The 20390-nt window shown below is 36.7% G+C and overlaps 1 protein-coding gene across 1 annotated transcript in view; it reads left to right on the top strand.

Moving 5' to 3' along the window:
* The first annotated feature begins 1766 nt into the window (after nucleotides 1-1766).
* The window catches only part of LOC137395167 (junctophilin-1-like), a 46364-nt gene continuing 27740 nt past the window's right edge, over nucleotides 1767-20390 (top strand). The window contains exons 1-2 of the mRNA XM_068081994.1: nucleotides 1767-2135; nucleotides 11566-12008. Of these exons, the coding sequence (XP_067938095.1) occupies nucleotides 11570-12008 (439 nt within the window). The 5' untranslated portion in view covers nucleotides 1767-2135; nucleotides 11566-11569. The remainder of the gene's footprint in view (nucleotides 2136-11565; nucleotides 12009-20390) is intronic.

The following is a 20390-nucleotide window of genomic DNA, read 5'->3' as shown; positions in this document are numbered from 1 at the left end:
CTCAATAGTCATAGAGTTATGAGTAATAGAGGTATGGGTAATATACTCAATAGTCATAGAGTTATGAGTAATGGAGTTACGAGTAATAGAGTCAATACTAACAGAGTTATGAGTAATAGAGGTATGAGTAATATACTCAATAGTCATATAGTTATGAGTATACTAATAGAGTTATGAGTAATAGAGGCATGAGAAATAGAGTTATGAGTAACAAGCTTTTAGTTACGACAACAAAATGTGTGATCAATGAACAATAGCAAGTTCACAACAGGGAGGGGCAAGACTGGCAGCACCTGAATGAAACTGCATGAATGAGTCAGTCTATGTAGCGCACTTAAGCATAGATGTAGCACACATAAGCATAGATGTAGCGAGTCACTAGTAACCAATTACTGGGCTACTGGTTAGTACAATCCATGCAAATCCTGACATGAAGTCGTGATCATAGTTGAATTCTATATGTAAAGGCTTCTAGATCCAATACCTTACATATGGTCAAGCTGGAATTACATGGCAGAAGGAGCCATATGATTTTAAGCTTATATTATTTCCTCAAATGAGTGCTTAAAGCTAAATGGAATATCTGTACATGCACATGTAAGTCTGTTTCCGGACAACTAACAGCAGGTGCCTGGAAATACCTCAATTGTTTATAGTACGATCATTAAGTTGCGGTCAAATATCCATTAGGTTAGCACACTATCAATAAATTCTGATGATAAATTCTGACGTAAGAAATTTCTTATCTATTGCTATCTAATAAAAACAGAAAAGCTCTCTTTGGAATTCCAACTATTCCAGAGAGTACATACAATGTTAATGTACCAGAATAACATATTATGTAAATACAAATGTGTGAGATAAACAAAAAGCCAGGCGTCTAAGCATAATTGCTGACAGCTGCCACCATCGGCCATTCACAAACTGCGGAGAGCTTATGTCATCAACGGCTGTACTCGAGTCTTAATCCATGGCATGCCAGTGAGAGTATTTTGTACTGAAAGTAGGTTTTTCTCTGTCAGCGAGGATAATTGATTTCTGCTTATTACTATTAGTTTGCTGACGACTGCTTGCCAAGCGAGACTGTTCATTCATCGCTCCTGTAAACTTCATTTCAACTCGTATTGATTTTGCACAGCTAACCCTAATAAAAACATTCAGAGGGAAACCATGACACGCGGATGTAAGTTTATCTTCCAGCCGAGTACTACCGACGTGCCATGCGTATTCCATAATTAACGTGAGGTGAGGTATCCTGAGGTAACACTTTTAGTTTTATGCTATTGATATACTTTCTGATAGATCAATACCTCAGAGTGTGCTATAAGTTAGTGAGTAGTTAACAAAGAGTGCCAATGCAGTGGCCAGCAATTAGCATTGAATATTAGGGTATGACCCACAACCAGTCGAAGCAGTTGTGATTAGCTCCCCTGCCATATATGGATAATTGCTCCAATCACCGGTTGAATGCTGTGCATTGGCAGTAGATTAACCTCTGATTTGAACTTGTGATGGAGGGCAGACTAACCCTATAGACTAACCCTATAGGCTAAACATGTTCAAAGCAATGGCACTAACTGAATCGTAAGCTCTGTTTATACATTCGCTTGCTTATTACTAGTCGCAGCTCGTCTTCTTTAATATATCCTCATTTCCATTCACCTGTCATATGATAGGCTATACTATCCTGTAGCGCTAAGGCTAACATAAATCTTGCACTGGCTCCTGTATTGATATTATATACTAATTGGCCAGTGAAAGCAGAGAGCAGCCGCTAGAGAGGGTGAACCCATCAATTGGAGCTGATCGACTGCAGTATATCGGGCTTGATAGAGTCTATAGGGCAACACACTCAACAACAAATAGCCGCGCGGTGACAGATCACATACTGGACTGTCTGAGATTTTAAATACTTTTTCAAGTTTTCTGAAATCACCTACGAAAGCAAATCTTGTGATACCGCATAGCACAGAAAACAAGTTTTAGTACAAAAGTATTTCGTTAAAAAGGTAGTGGGTGAACGACTCACCAGCGAGACTATCACTTCGATTACTGAAACATGCCGACTATAGATTTCATCTTCACAGAGATTTGTTTGGATTAGCTTTTGTCCAACAGCCTTTGGCTCTGAGCAGGTTGGTGCCATCCTCATCATTTTAAAGTCATCTGATTTTTATATAGTAAGAATGATAGCAGAAGTGAAGTAAAGGTGTGACATGGCACCTGATGTAGTGCGTCATTTATTGTGTTGTGACACTTGCTGTATATTAATAATGTGCGCTGAAAACTTGCTCATCTTGTAAAAGCTTTCAAATCAAGTAAGATAGCCTTACTAATCCTTACTAATCCTTACTAGTGCTGACGAAAACTATTCATTGCTTGTGAGAAATCTTTCACTACAATTAATATTCAAATGTACTCTGAAACCTAATGATACTTTAGTGGTGCACCAAACAGTTTTTCTCAAAAGGCTGAGGGTGACACGTGGGTGTATTAGAATATCCCAAAGCAAACATTAAAGCTAGAAGAACACAAACAAACATTCCACGCATTATGACTAACAACAACCATGTACAAATATAGATAGGCTAAGTACCTACAGACCTTGTTAGATGCTTTCAGCAACAAGGAATCATGCTGTAGAACAGTGTGACATTCAATAACTCTGCGAGTTCGCGATTTGTGTCATTCCAAGTACCTCCAATGACTAATAACTGTAAACCCTATACCGAGTTCAACAGAGTTTTTATCCCTTTCAAGCTAAAAGCAGTACACACACTAAAAATGATGCTATCTTCTGCACAATTTACAGCGAAATGCAAAAACAAGGTAATGAAGGATCAGGAACAATCATGTGGATTATTAGTACCTTTCGTAAATCACGAACTTTTGAGAATGAAAACAGTTTTAAATAAAATTGTACCGGTTGTTTTTAATAGTCTATGGTATACAGGTATAGGTGGTAGAGTAGGTCAGTGGTATAGGTATACAGGTATAAATGTTAGAGGTGGTCTGTTGTATAGGTATACAGGTACTGAAAGTGATATTACGATGCATAAGAACATGTTGCTCAGATTATCCCTGCTCGTGTTTAACTGTGTCACCAAAATGTAGAATAAACTTTTTGACGTCTTGTATAAAAGGCCATCTTCCGCTGTTGGCCGCAGGTGTGTTAACTTTTAGTTTTAAATGCTCCGCAGAGTATAGTAACAGCGCCCGCAAACTGCAGAGTATAAAAATAAAATTAATTTATGGAAGCCAGCTGAAACATTAATGACGAACTAATAAAAACCAGTAATAATATTTATATAAGAACAAAAATAGTGTACTCCAAAGATCAATTATAATTTTTGTCTGTCGGCTCTAATAGTATGCAGGCTTTCGCTAATGATCATTCTCGAACCTTCCAGCTATGGCAACAAATGATGTTATTTATGGGCAACAGGCTTGGCAATTTAACTGTTGCAGTATCCAAGGAGTCAATCAGAGTATTGAAGATTCATAATCGATGGTGTGAATAAGAGTTCTAAGGGCTGGTGTCGTTACACGTGAATGATTACAAGGTATCTCGCTCATAAGACAAAGATGGTAGTAACCATAGCTAATCTTAGTCAGCGATCATAAACCATGCCAGTCACTAACCAATACATAGCTCTTGCTGTCAGTCATTTGCATATCAGCTGCCATGAAAATAAAACCCATCAGCGTCACTGATGTGATGATTAGCTTGATAAGATTGATGCTTTTATTAGCGATAGAGTAGATTTCTGGAAGGAGGTTCTCTTTTAATTTGCTTTAACTCACGATTCGTCAGAGAACATTTGGCGACTGCGCTGTGTGTTATATAAACTATTCTTTATGTTATGGCAGCAAATAATCAGCGCTATCAGAAAGATTGAAAGTTTTAATGAAAATTACATAATATAGTTTTCGATAAAAGCATTTTACATTTCTAAATTTTGTCTTATTTGTAGCCATAATAAACTGCTGCTTATGCTAAAACCTTAAGGCTGGTTTGGAGTTGCCCTCTCGGCGATTATTCAACGACTACGCACACCGTAAACCGATGACATTGCCAAGGTGATGCGAATATGTCGAGAGACATTGCAGCTGTCAAACTTTCCCAACATTTTGCTGAGCATTCACGACAGTCTGCACCAATGTATTGTGCAGACTGTCGATCACGCTCACCAATGTATTGCGCAGACTGCCAATTAGGCTCACCAATGTGTCGTGCAGACTGTCAATCATGCTCACCAATGTATTGCGCAGACTGTCGATCACGTTCACCAACATATTGTGCAGACTGTCGATCACACTCACCGATGTATAGTGCAGACTGTTGATCACACTCACCAATGTGTTGTGCAGACTGTCGATCACGCTCACCAATGTATCGTGCAGACTGTCGATCACGCTCACCAATGTGTTGTGCAGACTGTCGATCACGCTCACCAATGTATTGCGCAGACTGTCGATCACACTCACCAATGTATTGTACAGACTGTCGATCACGTTCACCAATGTGTTGTGCAGACTGTCGGTCACACTCACCAATGTATAGTGCAGACTGTCGATCACACTCACCAATGTATTATGTAGACTGTCGATCACGTTCACCAATGTATTGTGAGATTAATGCCGACATACTGTGTACTGACATTTAGGAAGCAAAACAACTGTTATCCACATGATGAAATTTAGAAATAAAACTTGTCCCATTTAACCTATGATAACTTAAGCCGTGGTCACACGGGCACCGAACCGAACTAAATGACGCAAAACGACGTCGTTTTCAGCTCTAAAAAGTTCGGCTGAGGACATTTCTGACCGAAACGAACTATTTCGGTACTGCTCGAAATTTCGTGCCGAACCCTTGCTCTTATTGGCTGGTTAAAATTCTAGAATTCTAGCGAGCACGCGTCACATTTCTTCTTACGTGCGTGTGAGTAAAGTTAAAAAAGAAATGGGACGATACTTTTATTTCGTTAAATAAACAACATGAAGCAATTTACGACAAGGTTCACCCGGACTTGTGATTGGGTTGCATAAATGTAAGATGTTGCACTTAAGTTTTGCATAAATGTAAGGGAATGGTTGTGATTTTCTTTCGTGTGGAATATAAGTAATGTGTCATATTCATCCTGATGAAGTATCGTTGACTGATTTATTTATGTAAAACCACAGTACTATGATAAAGACTGATTTTGTTTGTTATGTACTCAGCATAGAAAAACATTCATATGTTAATAAAAAAATATAATTATGTTGATGGGAAGGGTTAGCAAAATCTTTGTATCGAGTGATTTATTTTGAGCAGCTGAACGATCTTCGGATAAATCTGCTGTGTAATTATAATTGTTCCTCAAAGTTTTTTGTTTACAATAGAAATATTTAACTCAAATACATAAAAACTACTAATGAAACCGTGTCTTGTCTCTATACGTATGGTATCTAAGAAGCGAAGTTACTTCGGTGGCCGTGTGACATGTGCCCCGAACCGAACCAGCCTCCGAACCGAACCGATCCTACGTCGGTTCGGTGCTCGTGTGACCACGCCTTTAGGCTACTATAAAGAGCTAAGTTCAGAGTCATAGATATTAAACTAATAAACAAGGCAACCCTTGACAATGGTGTGCAGATGCTCCCAAACTGGAACACATGTAATAATAGGTCTATTTATATTCAGATACAGGTGACACTTGATTATAAACAAGTCCCAAGAAGGAAAGTGGTTTGACCCATCACAAGATGTAAACAGAGTAATTTTGGGAGATGAATAAAAAAAATTACTGTTTCTATTCAACAAAATTACAATCTGATGCTTAGACATAAGCTTCCTTGTGCAAAATGATGTCACTCGTTGCAATAGTTGATATCAGCTATTGATTTCAAGTTGCAGCAAAACGGGTCTCTATAATTCTGTCGGCCACTTTGCAACTATAGACATCATAAACACATTTTCGCTTGAGCTGAGCGCTTTAACTTCATTCAAGTTTTGTCAATTTAAATCTTAAAACATTCTGGCAGTCGGATCACCTCAAACATCAAAAACAACCACAAATGATAGAAAAATACCGGTACTTTCTGATAAAATCTACTAAAAAGTTGTGCAAGTTCATGTATTAATTTATCTCATAATTTCTAGCTGTACTGATCTGGTTACAAGAACCACAACAATATCTTATATTTTAAGTGTTCTATAAAAAAGGGCATTTAAAAATCAAGAACAGACAAGAGGTACATTTACATGTACACTACATGTAGTGTACATGTAGCGTACATGTAGCGTACATGTAGCGTACATGTAGCGTACATGTAGCGTACATGTACGCTACATGTACGCTACATGTAGCGTACATGTAGCGTACATGTAGCGTACATGTAGCGTACATGTAGCGTACATGTACGCTACATGTACGCTACATGTACGCTACATGTACGCTACATGTACGCTACATGTACGCTACATGTACGCTACATGTACGCTACATGTACGCTACATGTACGCTACATGTACGCTACATGTACGCTACATGTACGCTACATGTACGCTACATGTACGCTACATGTACGCTACATGTACGCTACATGTACGCTACATGTACGCTACATGTACGCTACATGTACGCTACATGTACGCTACATGTACGCTACATGTACGCTACATGTACGCTACATGTACACTAAGCAGTCATAAAAGGTGATTGCTGTACTCAAACCTCCTTGTAAAATCTGACATTTCATTTCCTTGTTTACACTAGTGATATGTGATACGATGTATGCACTATGCGGCAGATCGTAGGTTCCATAAGGAAAAGGCCTGATGAAAAAACAAATAAATTTCAGGCAGATTTAATTTCTTTCAAAAAAATTATTATTAGTGGGACAAAATATGCACCAGTGAAAATGATCAGTGTTGTTACTAACCAATGAGAAATGTTCTATCATTTAACAGCACAAATATATTTTTTGTCCGTAAAAGATCCTCAGCTCTCCGGTTGCTTGAACTCTCCGTAGGCTGAACTCGACAGGACTTGCCATTTGGTGGTTAAAGTTTGAGTTTTTGTAATAAAACATTGAAAACTGCATTCACTTTCTGTTGCTGAGGGTGGGCTTTAAGTTGAACTACACAAAATTTTAGTAGATTTTATCAGAAATTATCAGTATTTTTTATCATTTGTGGTTGTTTTTGATGTTTGAGGTGATTTGACTGCCAGGATGTTTCAAGATTAAAATCGATAAAACTTGATCGCATTAAAAGTTTAAAACGCTCAGAAGAAAAATACTTGCAAAATGATGTCACCGATTTCTATTATTGATATCGGCTATCAATTTCAAGTTGCAGCATAACGCTTCTCTATTCTATTGGTCTCTCCGCAACTATAGACATTGTAATCGCACTATTGCTTGCTCTGAACGTTTTAACCACATTTAAGTTTTGTAAATTTTAATTTTGAAACATCCTGGCAGTCAGATTATCAAACATCAAAGACAATCATAAATGATAGAAAAATACTGATATATACTTTCTGAAAAAAACAAATAAAATTTTTTGTGTAGGTTCATCGTTAACCTCTGCTTGCTAGGAAAGTCTGCCTTGAGCAGCTGTTTCAGTTCAGAGTTTGTAGGATTTCGCTGCTTGATGACTTTAAGCGTGAATGAAGTTGACATGAGAAGTTGACATGAGAGGAATAACTCTATTCTGTGCCCTTAAGGTTGAAGGTTAAAGCCTTAGGGAGTCAGCTTGTTACTATTCAAGTACAAAAAAGGGCGTTACTGATTTCCTCCACAACTGCCTGAATATTATTTTTTAATGCTTCTACAAATTTACCTGATAACCTCCCTTCCTTTTAGTTTCATCATGTTCATCTGTAATATAATGGGGTAACTATAATTACCTGTACTTATAGAGTTATAGACTGTATCACTCTATTAGTTATAGACTGTATAGACTATATACAGTCTAAAACTAATAGGTTATAGACTTTATCCCTCTATTAGTTATAGACCACCACTCTATTAGTTATAGACTATATCACTCTATTAGTTATAAACTTTATCCCTCTATTAGTTATAGACTGTGTCCTTCTATTAGTTATAGACTGTATCACTGTATTAGTTATAGACTGTATCACTTTATTAGTTATAGACTGTATCACGCTATTAGTTATAGAGTGTATCGCTCTATTAGCTATAGACTGGATCACTCCATTAGTTATAGACTGTATCACTCTATTAGTTATAGACTATATCACTCTATTAGCTATAGACTGTATCACTCTATTAGTTATAGACTGTATCGCTCTGTTAGTTATAGACTGTACCAATCTACTAGGCAAGTTGCACAATAGAATAATTTATTGTTTATTGTTCATAGTGGGCAACTTAAGGGGTAAAATTGTATTTGCTAGTTTTATCAAAAAATTCAGTTAATATTTGTTTTAAACAACCAAACAATTAGTTTCCATAATAACCAGCTCTAAAATCTAAAAAACACTTATTTTTGGTGTAAATGCGAAAGTAATAAGTATTTAAAAGGTTCATGTCTACTATGGCTATAATATCACATGGTTATTTTATTTCAAATGATTAAAAGTATTTCCAAATAGTCAAAAATCATCTGTAATTTTAAAACAAAGAAACCAAGTCACTAAAGACCTCATATCTAGCAACAAAACTGTGTGTAGCTAGTAAATACAATCGCTCTGATGTGAAGACACTTGCAAAAATGTTAACCTTTTTTCAAACCCACTCATAATCGAACATTTAGTTTATAGTACCATCTAGTCTCACCTCTGATAAATTACAGAGTTTTAACTGACGATTTTATACTAGTTGCATCACTCTCTCTCGTGTTCATTAATATTTATCTAACAATTTTTTCCACATTTGCAATGCATGTGATAAGTCACATCTGCTTCGCAACTATCTTCTAATGGCTATGGTTTAAACTCTTAAACCATAACTATCACGAACAACTTGTATCGTATTTACTAGGTAAATCAGACACGCTGATTCCGATTTTGTACTTAAAATAAAGATTAGTTCACTAATGTTCAAAGTAATGAAGGCTTTTTTACAGCGTTTCAATATCAGTCTCGAAAACAACACAATCGGCACAACAAGCTCCGCCCATAAATAGTTACGTAGGGATGTTTAGACCGATTTAGAATAATAGGGATGGGTGTTTTAAAATCCATTAATATCTAAATTCAGCCTTAAAAATAATATCAGTCTTTTCTGAAAGCCAGATAAGCTATTTAGCATTACAATTTTTAAAAAAGCGCAATAACAACGCTTGCTTGTGATAAAACCACGCTTTTTGAGCTCATTTCTCTCGGCGTTCATCCGATTTAAACATCATGTAACAAGCTACGAGCAGTTTTAAATAGTTTATATACTTTTCATAACAAACTGAAATTATTTTACAGACTGGATTTAGATGATAATGGGTTTTAAGACACCCATCTCTATTATTCTAAATCGGTCTAAACATTCCTAACTTCTGTTCCTGAAAAAGCTAGGTTTCGTCACATATTTATGGGCGGAGCTTGTAATGCCGATTGTGTTGTTTTCGAAATATTGAAACGCTTTAAAAAAGCCTCAATGACTTTGAAGGTTAGTGGATCAATCTTTATTTTGAGTACAAAATCGGAATCAGCGTGGCTGATTTACCAAGAATATACAATAAAAGTTGTACGTGACAGTTATGGTTTAATAAAACATGTGTGTAATAAAGCCTCACATTATATATGGTGCTGTTGTACTAGTTTATAAACCGCCAACCGCTGACAGACCATTTAACGAAGGTTGTAAAAACTTCACCAAATCTCGTGACCAAAGGTTAAAAGGGGTGTTGCTGCCACGAATTTCTTCTGTAAATCTTCTTTCTTTCCTTCAGTAAATCACTTCTTTTTATAGTAAACGCTATTCCACGAGCAAATTACATTCGCTAGTGTTAATACAGCTCATAGAAATGATCAGTGATCAGTTTTTACCCGCAGAGCAGTGGTAGGATAAGTTACGATTATAAGTAAGATTTTTGGCTGCTTTTTTTACACGACTTGAAGATGTACCTTTTGACCTGTATGTTGGCTCATAAGTTATAGCTAACATGTGATTAATTTATTTATGGCATCGGCCAATCGAATTCCTCATAAAATCTCTAAAGTTAATGAAGAATTGAGGCTCGCCATTTCCATTTCTTTAAAAAAATTAACTAGTTAGCATGGATGCAATTAACTAGTGCAAATTAACCATGCAATTAAAATTAACCAAAAAATTAACCATGCAATTAAAATTAAATTTTAATTGCATGGGTGCAATTAAAAACATTAACTTTTAAATTAATGAAAAATGTGTAATCGTTAAATGACCATCCCATCACGATCTTTTATCACCCAATTTGATTATGAATAAACTGGTTGTATCGACCAATAAATGGTCAATGCTGGTATTACCAATGTGGTCAACATTACTTTGCCACAAAATAGGTTAGCGAAAAGCTCCTTACCAACTCATTTCGAACAGCAGACTACTTTAAAGTATTTAAGGAAATGTTACTAGTTTGCACAAAGGAATGGCAGAGAGTAAAGCCTGGTTCCCATGTTGAATAAGAGACCCCGGCGGTAATCTAGTGCAGCAAAACACTTGCGGCGCTAGGCTTGGCGGCTAATGTTCACATAAAGCTGCGGCACTAGTGATCGCATAAAACTGGCCACTAGCCATACCGTCTCGAAAGTGCTGACCTTCACCTATACAGTGCATTTTGGGAAGGTTTTGCCTGCGCTCTTCGCGAAAGTTGAACAGCGCTGAACTCTTGCGTTGACCGCCAGCAAATACCAGCGGAACTCGGTGTGCGGGTTCACAGTTCACCGCTGATAGCCTTGCTGTGCTGTCGCGGGTGCTTGCGAGTATATGGGAAGCAGGCTTAAGGGAAGTGTTATTACTGTGTCTGCATACCTGCATGATATTACCAGAGGTTATGCCCTTTCATCTTCAAATACAATGCACTTGGTTCTGACACTTAAACTATTTTAAGATGAAACATCAGCAGAAATAATGATGAAAATATTTTTATTGTTAGGCAAATAAGAGTTCTGCAAGACTGAGGATTTTTATAACGACCATTAACTAATCTATTTTATTAGGATACTACTTGACACAGTTATAACTGAGCACCAAGCTATTTATTAACTAACAGCTGAGCAGGCTTGCTGCCTGATGATGGTTTACTCATATCACTGGCCAACTGTGCGCTACACTGTTTATGAACTTTCTGTTACTATGGCATTCAATTCACTCTCCCGACCCCTCCACAATACTACTAGAATACCAAATTTTAAAACAATTTAGTAAAACTCACTCAATAATTCCTGATTTCTGTCTTTTCATTTTTTTCTTTCTTTCTTTTCTAATGAAAAATACTAATGCCAATCAAAAGTTATACCTACATACAATGAAGTGTTAAAAATTGATACACTTACTAAGTCAGTCGGTAATATAGGTCAGATGTAAGTTGTTAGTCTGCTTGCGTCTTAATACGACTATCATTATATTTAGATAGATGTCAGGTCATCACTCATCCACCTCGACTCTACCAGGAAACCATCCTGTATCACCAGCTCCAGGTGGGGGACGTTACGACTTTGAGGACGGGGGCACCTACTGCGGGGGATGGGAGGACGGCAAGGCGCATGGGCATGGGGTGTGCACGGGACCAAAGGGACAAGGAGAGTATTGTGGACAGTGGGCATATGGCTTTGAATCATGCGGAATTTACACATGGCCTTCCGGAAACAATTACCAAGGCCAATGGATGCAGGGAAAGAGACACGGTCTGGGCATGGAGCGCAAAGATAAATGGATATATAAAGGAGAATGGACGCAAGGATTTAAAGGTCGGTATGGCATTAGACACAGCGTAACCAGCGGTGCGAAATACGAAGGAACCTGGACCACAGGCTTGCAAGACGGATATGGCTGCGAAACTTATGCAGATGGAGGTAAGGTTGGAGAAGAAACATATATTGTTTGGAGAAGCTTTCGTTCATCTTGCTGTCATAAAGGGCTTTTGTTAAGCGTAATGAAAGTGCACTGCACTTCATTGAACTAAACCAAATTTGACACCAAATCAATGAGAATTGAAGCTTTAGATGCTGTAGAGCTCAGAGCAAATAGCTCGAGGCAGCAGACATCTACTACTGCAGAACGGAAATGAATGGCTGATTATTACACGCATTGCATAATCAGTACGCTCTCTAGAGCGCTGCTAGAAATATTAGCTATGGCTTTTCCTTGGCTCAAACCTTCCATTATGTGCCTGCGGTGCATGCACCCAGCCACTTTCAGTGCCTTCTCTGCCTAAATCAATTACTACCATCTCATCTCTAATTACTCTTCTCCACTTTTTCTCACATCCTAGATTACTGTAAATGTTGTCTTCATTAAGCACGCAGCGCAAAATTTCTTCTACAGGATGTCTTTTAGCTACTAATTTTCTTCGATTGCGTAAACATATTTCTTTGGTGCGTTAAATTAAATAATTCTATTACAAACACTTTGAAAGTCTTCTAGTCAGACAAATATTAAATTTAGAGTAAATGAAAAACACGGCATGGCAGTAATTCTTTGGGCGACTAACAAGTGTGGAAAACGATATTTGAAGAGAGTCGTGAACCTCTAATGTAATTAGCCAATCACTATGTTTCCATGTTTCAGATGCGTTCAAAATAGACTCACATTTGGGTCATAGTCACTTTTTAATTCTTGCTTAGTGAATTACCAGATTTAAAAAGTAATTGTTTTTTCATTCTGTAGAGCAACTCCTCCTTGGCATGTAAATGGTAATGTAAAGGCAAAAAGTCACGCAGAAGTGTTAGTAAGTAGCAGTAGAACGTCTCCAAAGCAGAGACCCGCATGGTTCCAGGCTGAAGTACGCTGAAATCTTTTCACCTCCACTGGCGCCAGTTTGCCGAGTATTATCGATTCAGATCTATCAGCAGTATGCATTTCTGTGATGTCAAATAGTACTGCGAAATGGCGTCGAATGAGTTCAGATCTATCAGCAGTATGAATTTCTGTGATGTCAAATAGTACTGCGAAATGGCGTCGGATGAGTTCATATTTTACTATTTCTACGATTCAGGGCGAAATCAACTTCGAATCCATTCGAAGCATGAAAATGCACTGAACATGCAAACTATAAAATTTATAAAAAAAGGCACGGCATGCAGGCTAGGCTTGTGCTGCCGTGATTGGCCATCAGCATTGAGTTCTCCAATTAGCTTGTGCGATGTTTTAGTTAGAGCTGTGAAGGTTGATGTCTAGGTCACACAAGGACAAATCTCCAACAAAATCTTGTAGCAAAAAATTCTTTTGACTGAAATGAGGCGATGTGGGCGGTCAAGCACAGTCAGGTTTTGTAAAATCTTTAAGGTAAGGATCGATATGACTAGGTAGTTATAGCTTCTGTCGCCTTCCTGTTTGCAAGAACGTAAGAAATGCATTATCATTAGCTGTTGGTGAGTTGAATAAAATAGCGAAAAAAATTTTGGGGAGGGGTGACTGCTTTATGAAACCAATATTTTGTTTTGCCGTATTTCATAAAAAATTCATCCTTGTTTGAACTAGGTATAGTTCAAGTAGAGTGGTAATTTATTTTGAGGTAATGACTGACAAACAAACTTCCCTTTTTCTCCTCCCCATTCACGCCAGAGCCCAGTAGGTTAAGAGATACAAACATAAATTATTCATTGTTCTGGACCAGTTGACCTTTGGTCACCAGTCTCTGATGACCTATGATGTTTGCATAGATATGAATTCAAATATGCCAATGCTCCTCGAAGTGAGGTATTTGAGCGGGCAGCGTAGCCAATTAAACTGTACATGGCAATCTCCTTCATAAACACGGGTATAAGGTGATTGCTCTTTCCAAGATGAGACCCGGGGCTTTATATGACCGAGTCTGGCCACTCGCAATAGCTTTTAGCACCTCTAGCGATGTGCAACAAATTTAATAAAGCGAAGGAAACGAAATAAATTTATCCAACATAAGGTTTGGAGCTGCAAAATTTACTCACAACAAAAAATTTGAAATGTTTGACCACATGATTGCAAAACACAAGCAGAGAGATCAAATTTTGATGCCAAATATTCTACCCCTCTATGCGTGTGTAAAAGTTTAGAGCCTTTAGTGATTGGTATTGCAGCAGTTGTCGCTGTTACCGCAGTATGTACATCTTATTCAAACTAACTACTAGCAGAGAGGTTTAATGAGCAAACGATTCATACATTTCCTGTGTAAAGAGTGGCCAATTATGAGTGATGCCGATGTTAGCTAGCTATCTAAAATAGTGTTATTTAAAAAAAAAATATATCAGTGCTGTCAACAGCACTGATTTTTGCTCAGCTGATGTTATAATGATAACAAGGACAAAGGCTTGCTAGTACTATTGTTATTATCACTGTTATTAGTTTATTAACTTGTTATTACTGTTCATTTCTCATTATTAAATTATCTAAAGGTCAGAGGTGAAGCTGACATATCAAAAAATGTTTTGCCATGCACTTGGATGTTGTTTCTAATGCATAATTTTGAGAAAGAAAAGAGTGAAATAGTTTTACTGTTTTGCATTTTTTTTCTAAAATAAAAAATTTTGAATCGTTTACATCAATGAACACTTTACATCGAAATATTACTTTCGAGTTTTTTATGAAAAAGCCTGAATATTCAATTCAGCTGCCGCAAACATTAATGCTGACCTCTGGAGAAACATCAAATACAAAATGTTTGTCTGACCAGTAGAGCTAATTTTGGGCACACGCTTGGCAATCAAATTAACATCAAGTTATGTCGGTCAAGTGTCTAGAACATGGTCGTTAAAAATGCACTTGTTATGTTCATTTGTCGTCGACATGAGTTAATGTCTGTTTGAGTTTGACCAGTGTATTAAATTAGCCTAATCCTAAGGGACGGTATGCAACAGCTAGTAGTTAGTTAGTAGTGGATCTATCTACTTATTCAATAGCTGAGCTGGACCCAGTCGCATTGAGTAGCCATCGAATGGTGCAATTACAATCTAAACAGAATGTTGTTATGTAAATATTGAATACAGAGATGATATGTAGATTATATACCTGCGCATTTATTTCCCCTGCAGTAATCCCTTTATACATTGCAAACAGCTGACATGCTAACTTATGCACTTTTTATGCCCAAGTAACCATAGTAACCCAATTAACCCGACTACTGTAGTTAACCATGGATACAATTTCTTTGTCTACAAACTTTTTACAACAGTTTTTATTGCACTGCGAACATTACTTTCCCAAACTATTATTATCCAAAACATGCTCGTTTCTAAATGTGTGTTACAGTTTTTAAATTCCTGCGTAAACTATCTTCAGAATATTTATATTTATCCCTTCACATATGATAAACATTGTTTTCTATTCCATAACATTAACATAATCCATCCAATCATCATATGTTTTAGTTTATGAATTTTCTGTTACTGCAACCTACAATTCACTAACCCGACTCCTCCGCAATACTATTAGATGACCAATTTTTAATACACTTTTTGTTAAACTCACTCAATAATTCCTGATTTCTGTCTTCTCATTTTTCTTTGTCATGTAACAAAGAACATCATCTTGTTGATGATCACCAATACCAATAAAAACTTATGCATACATACAATTGTTTATCTAAACCCACCCACTAGTTTCAGCCCACTCATACGCCCTTTGATTTCCTTTCTTACTTATTTCAGCCCTGAAGTCCATTGTTATCACCGCTTGCAATCTTTTACCTTGTAAGCATGATATCGGCCTGTCATTCGTGTTAGGGATACAACATAAACGAGCTCTAACTGAATGAAAACTCTCCAGTTTGTTTTTAATCAAGTTATTTAAAAGATGATTTAAAGCGAGGCAGGCAGTGACAGAGTTCAAAGTTCAAGCGATGCCCACCATTACTTTAAATAGTTATAGAAAATAAGATCATTTAGATATAAGAATCATTAGAGATTGTGCTGCAGGGGAAAAATATTACCAAGAATGCTCACTGGATAAAAAGTTAGCATGAAAGATGTGAGCGTGTCAGCCTCTTTGTACGACCACATGGTCAGCAACATGCATCAGGTTAGACCACTAGCTAGTTTGATGGAAATCAACTTTGACCTGCGTACAGAAACCTTTTGGTACAGTGTATATGTAAGCATAACTTTCTATTTGCATTAATAATCAACAGTATGATTTCTTCATTACATGCCAAAGAAAGAAATCAGGAAATATTGAGTGAGTTGAACAAAAATGTTTTAAAAGTTGGTAATCTAATAGTATTGCTGAGGAGTCGGGTTAGTGAATTGTAGTGTATTGTAACAGAAAGTTCATAAACTGAAGCATACGATGGTGAGTGTAGTATGTTGGTGTCATGGAATAGAAAGCGATATAGTATGGATGGATAAATACAAATATTCTGGGCATAGTTTACGCAGGATTTTGAAATATTCAACCCAAAGCAAAAGCAAGCAAGTTTAGGATAAGGTAAAAGGTTCAAAGAATTGTTCAACCGAATTTTTCTTTGGTCTATATCTTGATCTGACTTCCTATGATCGGCGGGGAGCCTAAGGAGAAACTTGACCAACTTGACCTACGACTTTTCAGGCATTTGTATGCGCAGCGGATAAGTGAGCACCGCTGTACGTAATGAGACAGGAAATAGCTGAAGAGGGATTATTTCATACTCGTAGATTAATTCCTGGCGTCTACGTTTAGCGAATCATTATTAGCTAGTTACTACTTGAAGACAAATAGAATACTTCGTCCAAAATAGACAAGCACGTAGTGCTAGCAACTATTGGGAGCCAAAGCATCCTCTGCTGAATCCCTCTATAAAACAAGCTGCCAACTGCGTTGCCTTATTTTGAAAGTTGATTCGCACCCATCCGCTGGAAATAAACTGAGTTTAAAATAGATTTGATGCATTTTAAAGTCTTCAAATAGCTGGTGGGAATTTAGGTTGAAGCTATAAGGCTAAAAATGTTTTCAGGCTCTTTAGGCATAGAAGGTCCCGATTGTGGAACCATCACAAACTCCTCACAACTCTACCTGCTCACAGTGGATAAGTGCATGCACTATTGAAAGTCGGCCTGAGGTCTTTATAAACCTTGTAGTGTTTTAGGTTGCCGTATAACAGACGTGCTCGGTCTACGCTGAAAAATCTTTTATCGAATTCACTTGTAGGTCATTGATAAAGCAATCGCCGTATCGGTTGCTTATCACTAAAAGCGGCATGTAGAAGATAACTCCAAGTTTATAGAAATGTTTAACTTTTTTAGGCTATGATATCTTAATGCTTGCCTTATAACCAATGCGTTTGATATATTTTTAAATGTTTCATTGAATTTCTTCAAGGGTATCTGTAGAGTAATTACCATGTTGACCAGATACAACTGAAAGGATATCTATAGAGCAATTACCATGTCGACCAGATACAACTGAAAGGGTATCTATAGAGTAATTACCATGTCGACCACATACAACTGAAAGGAGTATATATAGAGCAATTACCATGTCGACCACATGCAACTGAAAGGATATCTATAGAGTAATTACCATGTCGACCACATACAACTGAAAGGAGTATATAGAGACTAGGTCCAGGTCCGAGTTTACAGATAAATGTAAATAAACGTTTATCACATACCCTATTCCGTGATAGTTTGTTTTTATATTTTGTCATGCATGCCCTTCTAGGGTGCCTATCTAGGGTGCCTATCTAGGGTGCTTGTAGAGGTTTAAACGCAGCTAGAATTTAAATCTGGGTGAGCTGATGTCTAACTAAATAACTCACCATCTTTACTTCCGCTCATCAAAAGAGGAAAGTCTTTATTTTGGGCCAAGATTACAGCTTGATTCTGAGCTGACATATACACGGATATCAAGAGTTAATAGTTTGGCTACATATTCTCACTTCACAAACTATTTATGGTTTAATTGTCACAAGTAAATAACACAAACTCGACATTGAATTCATCAATAAAGCAAGATTCGAAAAAGCCGTTTAATTATGGCATTTTTGCGTACCGAAGAATCATATAATATGATTACATATAATATTGCTTTCATTGTTTTTAATATTGTGACCAAATGTAATTTCATTATATTAATATATGCCATAAAAAGGCTCAGGTCTGCACATTTTGAGAATTTTTTGTGTAACAAATTAACACCATAAATAAATTAGTATTTGAGGTTAAAACTTGAAGGATTTACATTTGTACTGACATGATACACTAGTACTGTATATGTACCATAGGTTTATACTGACATGGTACACTAGTACTGTATATTTACAATAGGTTTATACTGACGTGGTACACTAGTACTGTATATGTACCATAGGTTTATACTGACACGGTATACTAGTACTGTATATGTACCATAGGTTTATACTGACACGGTACACTAGTACTGTATATGTACCGTAGGTTTATACTGACACGGTACACTAGTACTGTATATGTACCATAGGTTTATACTAACATGGTACACTAGTACTGTATATGTACCATAGGTTTATACTGACGTGGTACACTAGTACTGTATATGTACCATAGGTTTATACTGACATGGTACACTAATACTGTATCACTATGTTTCCATGATGCGCAGTGCTTCGGAGTTGCGCTATCTCCAAATCATGGAAACCGCGTCTTCGCACTGAAATCACTGCGCACTGATCAGTGCGAAGCCAGTGCAAATTCGCAGCAAAGAAACAGCGACTGCGCAGTGGCTGCGCATAGCTCTCATGCCATGGAGACGGATTCTTCGTGGGCCATAAACTAGTACAAAGGTTGTCCTGCTAATCTTGTTTTTTTCTATTCTTCCGATCTTCTTTCACCTAAATTTAATTATGGTCTGCATTCACGAGGATGATGAGGTGATTACTTTCCTGGACTTTGTTATCGATGCCAACACTTTTCGAAAAATAGGTGGCAAGTCCTAAATTAACGTTTAAATAATATATTACTTAAAATACTTATTAAAAATATATTACTTTGTAAAAAGTGTGTTAAGGTTTGTAAAGCCTTGTGAATGTGTATGGTAAATAAAAGTATAATGACGACAGAATCATAAAAAGACCGTTTATGACGTTCGGTATCCACAATCGACTCTATTTCTCCATCAGGCAATTCGATTTATACAATTTCTCTTCTCTGGCTAATTTGCTTAAAACCACTGCGCAGCATGGAAACGTACAATCCCCTCGACTTCGGAGGGGGCTGCTTCGCAGTACTGCGCACCATGGAAACATAGTGAATATGTATCATAGGTTTATACTGACATGGTACACTAGTACTGCATATGTACAATAGGTTTATACTGACATGGTATACTAGTACTGTATATGTACCATAGGTTTATACTAACATGGTACACTAGTACTGTATATGTACCATAGGTTTATACTGACACGGTACACTAGCACTGTATATTTACAATAGGTTTATACTGACACGGTACACTAGTACTGTATATGTACAATAGGTTTATACTGACATGGTATACTAGTACTGTATATGTACCATAGGCTTATACTGGCATGGTACACTAGTACTGAATATGTACCATAGGTTTATACTGACACGGTACACTAGTACTGTATATGTAGCATAGCTTCATACTGCTGATATTCATTTCATTTTTGATATTTGTTTTATATGAATAATAATAATAATACATGTAATAATATTTTGGAAATGCCCATATCTATTCAGGTATTAATTTATTATCTAAACATGTCATTAAACTAAACTTTAGTAATGGAATACTGTTATCTACTGTTATAGTGATAAAATGTTGCCATTTTGCTAATGAAAAAGGGGAAACAGCGCTTCACCTATTTATTCATTATTAAATTCAAATTATGTAATATCAATATTTTTATGCATATTTTATACATCAGGTTAAAAATGCTTAAAATTGAGCACATAATTTTAATAAAATATCAAGAAGCCCAATTACCATCGGCCTTTCACCATCTATAAGGTAATGAGATTACATGTATCTCTGTTGATAAAGCATGAATAGTATAACAGGTAAATAATATTTTATTTGAAATTTATAAGTTTTTTATGTAGTATCACACTAATGTTAGCTTAGCTCATGCAATGACTTAAAAATGACCTTAACACAACTGAGTGACATAATAAATAGATGACAAGAGATCACAACTCATCCTCATCAAGCTTTGAAGCCTTTAAATGTTTTTAAGCGGGTGTCTTTTTGAAAAACATATAGCTTTAATGTTTTACATTGAATTGAGGCTGATTAGATTGTATTTTATTACATTTATTATATTAAGTTGTATTATGGTA

The sequence above is a fragment of the Watersipora subatra genome, chromosome 4, assembly GCF_963576615.1.
Source record: "Watersipora subatra chromosome 4, tzWatSuba1.1, whole genome shotgun sequence".
Classification (NCBI taxonomy): Eukaryota; Metazoa; Bryozoa; class Gymnolaemata; order Cheilostomatida; family Watersiporidae; genus Watersipora; species Watersipora subatra.
This window is presented reverse-complemented; position numbering and strand designations above follow the sequence as displayed.